This window comes from Lontra canadensis, unplaced genomic scaffold (assembly GCF_010015895.1).
Source record: "Lontra canadensis isolate GAN:19392208 unplaced genomic scaffold, GSC_riverotter_1.0 scaffold205, whole genome shotgun sequence".
Classification (NCBI taxonomy): domain Eukaryota; kingdom Metazoa; phylum Chordata; class Mammalia; order Carnivora; family Mustelidae; genus Lontra; species Lontra canadensis.
The window spans coordinates 1157252-1165273 of record NW_022631199.1 but is presented as its reverse complement, the minus strand read 5'-3'; the positions used below and the strand labels follow the sequence as shown (position 1 = coordinate 1165273).

General features: G+C 34.7%; 1 protein-coding gene across 1 annotated transcript; it reads right to left on the bottom strand.

Annotated features, from left to right (window-relative positions):
- Window positions 1-6510: 6510 nt before the first annotated feature.
- Window positions 6511-7119, bottom strand: LOC116861733 (olfactory receptor 6M1-like). The gene has a single exon (XM_032848503.1). It carries the CDS (start codon window positions 7117-7119, stop codon window positions 6511-6513), a length of 609 nt encoding a protein of 202 aa, XP_032704394.1.
- Between the last annotated feature and the right edge of the window lie 903 nt (window positions 7120-8022).

The window sequence follows — 8022 nt, the reverse complement described above, 5'->3', positions numbered from 1 at the left end:
AGGGACAAAACACTGCCCATAATAGCTAATGGCAGCCTCTGCAGACAACTGGACTGAGGCAGAAAGAGAACAGGACTCAAGGCATAGAATACACAAGACACAGAAGAAACACTCCATGAAGCAACAGAAGACACTGAACTGCAGGGAACTAAAAGACTGGTTCTTCCCAGTACCATTACCACCAAGAGTAAAAGGTGTAGCTGATTTTTTAACACACAGAAACAGACACTTACACAGAGAGTAAGACAAAATAAGGAGATAGAAAAATATGTCCTAAGTCAAAGAACAGGACTCAACCACAGCAAGACACCTAAATGAAAAAGATATAAGTAACGTACATGATAGAGAATTTAAAGTAATGATCATAAAGATACTTACTGGACTTGAGAAAAGAGTGCAGGACATTAGTGGTATTTTTTTTTATATGTTGTGCTAGTCACCATACAGTACATAATTACTTTTTGATGTGGTGCTCCATGATTCATTGTTTGCGTATAACACCCAGTGCTCCATGCAATATGTGCCCTCCTTTATAACCACCACCAGACTCACCCATCCTCTCACCCCCTCCTCTCCAAAACCCTCCGTTTGTTTCTTGGAATCCACAGTCTCTCATGGTTCATCTCCCCGCCCCGCAATTCCCCCACCTTCATTTTTCCCTTTTTTCTCCCAATGCCCTCCATATTATCCCTTATGTTCTACAAATCAGTGAAACCATATAATAATTGACTTTCTCTGCTTGACCTACTTCACTTAGCATGATATCCTCTGAGATGCCCTTCATCAGACAAAAGGATAAAGAAGATTTGATACATATATGTAATGGAATATTACTTAGCCATCAGAAAGGATGAATATCCAACATTTTCATCAATGTTGATGGTACTGGAGGATAATTTTTTTAACATTTTTTATTCATTTATTTGAAAGACAGATATATATATATATATATACATATACATATATAGATAGATAGAGAGAGAGAGACAGCACAACTGGTGGCAGAGGGCAAAGGAAAAAGGAGAAACAGACTCCCTACTGAGTGTGGAGCCTGGCATGAGACTCAATCTCAGGATCCTGGGATCATGACCGTGAGCCAAAGGCAGATACTTAACTGACTGAGCCACCCAGGTAGCTCTTAACTCTTAACAAAGGGATAACAAAGAATTAATTGGAGATAAATAAAAAAAAATAAAATAAAAAGTGGAGTAAAAAAATTAAAAAGGGAATAAATAGAAGTATGATGTTAGCTATGGGGGCTTATCATCTAAGGCCTTTATTATATTGAGATATTTTCCCCCTAAATCTACTTTATTGTGGGTTTTCAATATTAATAGATGCTGAAATTTGTCAAATGTTTAATGCACCTATTAAAAAGATCATACAGTTCTTATCCTTTCTTTTATTAATGTGATACATCATGTTGATTGATTTCCCAATATTGAACTACTCTTGCAACCCAGAAGTAAGTCCCACTTGATTGTGGTAAATGATTTTTTTATTTTTTATTTTTTTTAATTTTTTTAAAAGATTTTTATTTATTTATTTGACAGACAGATGACAAGTAGACAGAGAGGCAGGCAGAGAGAGAGGAGGAAGCAGGCTCCCCGCTGAGCAGAGAGCCTGATGCGGGGCTCGATCCCAGGACACTGGGATCATGACCCAAGCCGAAGGCAGAGGCTTTAACCCACTGAGCCACCCAGGCACCCCGGTAAATGATTTTTTAAAATAAATTATTGGATTCAGTTTTTTAATATTTTGTTAAGGATTTTGCATCTATGTTCATGAGAGATATTGCCTGATGTTCTGTTGTTGCTGTTGCTGTTGTTGTTGCTGTCTTTATAAGATTTTGGTAACAGGTAAAACTGACCTCATAGCATTAATTTGATAACTTCCTTATTCTTGAATTTTTTTGGAATAGTTTAAGAAGAATAGGTATTAACTTTCCTTTAAATGTTCAGTAGAATTCATCTGCTATGCTTCTGGGTCATAGACATTTTTTGTTGGGAGTTTTTTCATTGAATTGCATTGCCAGTAATTGGTCCATTCAAATTTTGTATTTCTTCTTGCCTCAGTTTTGGTAGTTTTGGTAGTTTACATGTTTCAAAGAATTTGTCCATTTCTTCCTGGTTGCCACTTGTTTGGAGGGAAGGTGGATGGGGGGATGGTTTAAACAGGTGATTGGTGTTAAATATGGCACTTGTGATGAGTAGAGTGCTATGTATAAATGTATACATTTATGTATAAATGATGAATCACTTAATGCTATGCCTGAAACTAATGTGGGTATACATATTACGTATATATTGTACATACACACAAAATTGGCAAATCATTTTACCTAGGCTAAAAAAAAAATAACAATCTCAAATAAAATGAGACATAAAAGAGAAGACACAAAAATTCCGTGTAATGCCATGGGATTACAAAGGATCACCAAAGAATACTGTGAACAATTACATTCCAAAAAAAAAAAATGGATAACCTAGAAAAAATGATAAATTGCCAGATTGATACAACCTACCAAAGCTGAATGACAAACAAACTGAAGATATGAACAGACCAATGATGAGAAGGAGATCCAAATGGATATGGTAAATTTATCTTGAGGCATATTCCACATAATATGGCAAAACACATATAACATTGTTAAATTAATTTTTAAATACATATTGGCTGCTTAGTATTTAATCATCTTGTTAGTTTGCAATATATTTTGACCACTTAGAATTAGTTTACTTATTTATTTCCTGAATCAATTAAAGTGTATATACAACTAATAGTTCTCAGGAACTCTTATAGATATTGGAAATACAATGCAAAAAAATATAAAAATCCCTTTCCCATTGTGATTTGTCTCATATGGAACTCAGTAAAACATACTTAGCAATAGAGATACAAAAATAAACAGTAGAGTCATTATAAATATTCTTAAGAAACATCATGTCCTCCAGGAAAGATAATTCATCACTCAATTTCAATATTGTGATACATGTTAAAATGATAGCGGACACCAGTTGCTGAACTTGAATAATGTGAATTTCTTGTAGAAGATGAAGTGTACCTTATTTTAGGATAATTGAGGGTAATGGAGGAGACTGTTGCCAGAGAGCCTGTACCTTTTCTGGTCAACAAGATTGCACATTACTATAAAACTGTTTTTTCTTCAAAGTGCATGCTCAAACATATACAGATCTGAATTATATTTCCAGGTTATGTTCATGGTAATAAAATAATGATAATATCAATGGTTATGTTTGAAAGAGCCAACCAATATCTTCTTCCACTAGACAGTAGTCCCTCAAGCAATATGGATGGTTCCAGAAATGGCCTGGGTGTTGATACAAGAATGCTAGAGTGCTGAGAAAAGACAGACATGCTGAAAACTTATTACTAATATTGATTTATTTAGAGTCAGGATGTGTAGTCAAAGATATAGAGGTAAATTCAGTAATTGGAAAACAGATCTGGTAGATTAAAAACAAGCTGGAGTGCTGTGACGTGTGTAAACCTGGTGATTCATAGACCTGTACCCCTGGGGGAAAATATATGTTTATAAAAAATTAAAAATTAAAAATTTTAAAAAAAGAGTACAATTACCTTGATAAGCAGTGAGTAATACATGGAGCTGTTGAATCGCTATACTGTATACCCAAAACTAATAAAACACTGTATGCTAACTACAAAAAAAAAAAAACCAAGCTGGAAATGATTGGCAAATTAAGTGCAGATGACTCAAGAACATTATATCCTGGTTTCTATACCCACTGCTGAGACATGCAGAAAACATTGGAAGAGTCTTACAAGATCAGACAAAGATGGAATATCTTCATAATGTGTGTATTTTAATGAACTTATTCCATCCAACAGTATTCTTATGAAGTCATATGCTTCTTCCAAGAGATAATTTAGCTATCATGACATAAATAATTCAGGTAACAAGAATGGATCTTCATTCATGTTTAAATGAGTACTTCCTTAGAACTATTTCCTTACTACATTTAATTAAGATATTTTCACTATTCATTCAACTGTAATCTCTCTGTTACCATGAAAATTTCAGGACATTATTAGAATTTAAGAAAAATCCCATTTTGTTAAAAAATGAAACTGGACTTCTTTCTTATACCAGACACAAAACCAAACTCAAATGGATGAAAGACCTCAATGTGAGTCAGGAAACTATCAAAATCCTAGAGGAGAACATAGGCAGTGACTTCTGTGACCTTGGCCATAAGTACTTCTCACTGTACACATCTCCAAGGGCAAGGGAAACAAAAGCTTAAAAATGGACTATTAAAAATGGACCACTTCATCAAGATTAAAAACTTCTGCACAGTGAAGGAAACATTGAATAAAACTCAAAGGCAACCTGCAGAATGGAAGAAGATATCTTCAAATGGTATATTTGATAAAGGGTTATTACCCAAAATCTATAAAGCACTTATCAAACACAACACCACAAAACCACATAATCCAGTTAAGAAATAGGCAGAAGTCCTGAAGAGACATTTTCCCAAAGAAGACATACAGCTGGTTAACAGAAACATGAAAAGAAACTTAACATCACTTGGCATCAGGGAAATACAAATGAAAACCACAATGAGATATTACCTCATACCAGTCAGAATGGTTAAAACTAACAGGAATCAACAGATGTTGGCACAGATGTGGAGAAAGTGTAACCCTCCTACACTGTTGGTGGGAATGCAAGCTGGTGCAGCCACGCTGGGAAACAGCATGGAGGTTCCTCAAAAAGTTAAAAACAGAACTACCCTATGTTTGAGCAATTTTTCTTCTCCTAGGTATGTGCCCAAAGAATATAAAAATACTAACTCAAAGGAGTACATGCACCCTATGTTTACAACAGCATTATCTATACTAGGAAAACTATGGAAACAGCCCAAGTGTCCACTGACAGATGAATGAATAAAGATGTGATATATCTATATCTATATCTATCTATAGATAGATATATAGATAGATAGATACCAATATCTATCTAATCTAATACCAATAGATAGATAGATATCTACATATAGATAGATATAGATATATCACTATATAGAGAGGGGACATTATTTTTAAGCAATATATATTGTGATTTTTTGGTATTAGTTTTTATGTTATTTATTATTAAGTGAAATCTTACAACAATAGTATACTATATGTCATTACCTTAATTTTAGTCTCTACAGGACTAAACAGATTTTAAGTATTTGGACCAACTTCACACAGTAACAGTGTGACTGTGCTAGAACGCAACACAAACTTATGTCTCAAAATCAAATCCAATTAAACAAGAGGGGACAATGACTATCAAAATGTTGGTTGCTATTTCTTTACTCATCTTTGAATTAATGTTGGTTTATTTATTCATGACACTTGTTCAGATATCCTATGCATATATATTTCTTGTCTTCCAATCTCATATATAAATCCTCCTTCTAGATCATATGTTGGATGGTTAGTTGATATGAGTTTATATGAACAGCTTAGTGATCTGTAAGTCTAAGGGGCTTGGAGAAAAGTAAAGGGTCACAGGAAAAAAAATCATTGAAATAAAAAAGTGTAGTCTTGAGTTGAATAACTGAATTAATTTTAGTGGTTCTGAAAGGTAAAATAAATAAATCTCTCTGATAGTGCAGCAGGTGGTTTACATTTCTGATGAATTGTATTGCCACAGCACCAGTAGAATAAGAATAGGAAGACAACCACTGCAGATTTTAAATTCAGTGAAGGTTGGGAAGATCCATCTGTAACTTAAAACTTACATATCAAGTGGGATAAATCATTGGGAGTAATATTTCAAAAATCAAAGGAAATGAAATTTACCATTTTAATATGGGACTTTATTTGTATTAAATTCAACATACATTGATATTTACAGAGAAAAATATCAGAACATTGTGTAACAGAAAGTGAGACTCTATGTCAAGCAATTATCAGATTTAAGATCAAGGGGTCATACAGGAACTTGACTTTAGAATAATTAAATGAACAGGAAAAAGGGAAGAATAAGGACTGCTTTAGAGAGTACATATGTAGGACACCTGGGTGGTTCAGTCAAGTTGATTGTCTGGCTCCAGATTTTGGCTCAGGTCATATCTGAGAGTTGTGAGATGGACACTGTGTTGGGCTCAGTGCTCAGCATGAAATCTGTTTGAGGTTATTCTTCTCCTGCTGCTTCTCCTCCCGCTCTCTAGCTATATATATATTTTAAATATATAAAATATATTAAATGTTATTTAATATATATTTAAAAAAACAGTGCTTGTATGTAGAAATGTTTGCATGTACTTTGGTTCTATTAATTCTCTAAAAGATTTTAAGACCCTCCCTGAACACTGGATCTACATCAGGAAATACTGGTTTAGAATATATGTATGGATATTTTAGACCATATCTTCATGTATATTTCACCCTTATGTAAAATTAAGCATTTACATAATTAATCACAAAGAACGATTTCATTGTCAAGCATGCAAATCATCGAATTCTATAAAAATATCACTTTTGAGGTCTTACATTTATTAGCATACCTATGTATTTACTGATGGTTTCTCTCAGGGATTCTTTGACTTTCTCATTTCGAAGGCTGTAGATGAAAGGGTTCAGCATTGGTGTTACAACGGTGTTCAGCACTGTGGCAAATTTGTTAATGCTCATTGTGTTGCCTTTCTTTGGACGAACATAGAGGAAGATGGAACTTCCATAATAAATTGTCACCACTGTGATGTGTGAAACACAAGTAGAGAAGGCCTTCTGCCATCCCTGCACAGTAGGAATTCTAAGGATAGTAATAACAATGTAGGTGTAAGACACTCCTGTCAGGAGCAAGGAGCCCAGGAGCAACACAGCAGAGGAGATAAAGTCAGCCACCTCAGCCAGAGAGATGTCTACACAGGCCAGCTGTAGCATGGGGGCTCGGTCACAGAAGAAATGATGGATTTTATTTGGCCCAGAAAAGATTAACGGAGCAGTTAGGATGGAAGGAGACAACATTGACAAAAATGCACCTAGATAGGACCCTGCAAGAAACATTATGCATCTCTGTGTGTTCATGATGATGGTATACCTCAGTGGGTTGCAGATGGCAATATACTGACCAAATGACATGACGGCCAGGATGAAGAATTCTGTGGATCCCAGAAGGAAGTAGAAAATAGATTGTGTGAGACATCCCATGAAGGATATTGCCTTGGTGAGGGAGAATGTGTTTGCTAGCATCTTAGGTACCACAGTGGAGGTGATGTCAACTTCAAGGAAAGAAAGATTGGCTACAAAGAAATACCTGGGTGAATGCAGACGGTAGTCAACACACACCAAAAGGATGATCATGGAGTTGCCAATCAGAGATATCATGTACATGAGCAGGAATGCAGAAAAAATAAGTATTTCTACTTCTTTTTCAGTCTGAAACCCCAGAAGTATGAACTCAGTGACTCTGGTCTTATTTCTATAATCCATAATGTCCCCAATTTAACCTGGAATAACAGAAAGTCCTTTTATAATTAATTCTTGCATCTTAACCCTGGATATACCTTGTCAATATTCACTAATTATTTTTTTGTTGTTGTCAAGGCAGACAGATAATTTTATTTTCAGTTTCTAAGTATCTACTGAGATAAATTGTATAAGATTTAAGTCCTCAGCTGGGACACTCACTTATTACAGTTGGGAACCTAATAATGGATCAAGTAATATATAACCGACTCTTGTCAACTTTCCCTTTGAAATAAATTCCTTATTGTGTGTCATTAATCCATCAAGGATGTAATGACCTGATTTAAAGGCAGAGGTCTAACCACTGAGCAACACTGGTGCCCCAAGGATGACTTGGCACTTTTCGAGATGCTAACAGAGTTTTGGTAAAATTTAATTCTATATAAAATTTTATTTAAAAGAATGCCTTTTAAGCTAAGTGCATTATTTTACATGTGGCATGATGCTGTTCAAAACTAAGGGAATTCAATTACATAACAGAAATATTTTCTAAAAAGTTCATGACTTCTGATTCAC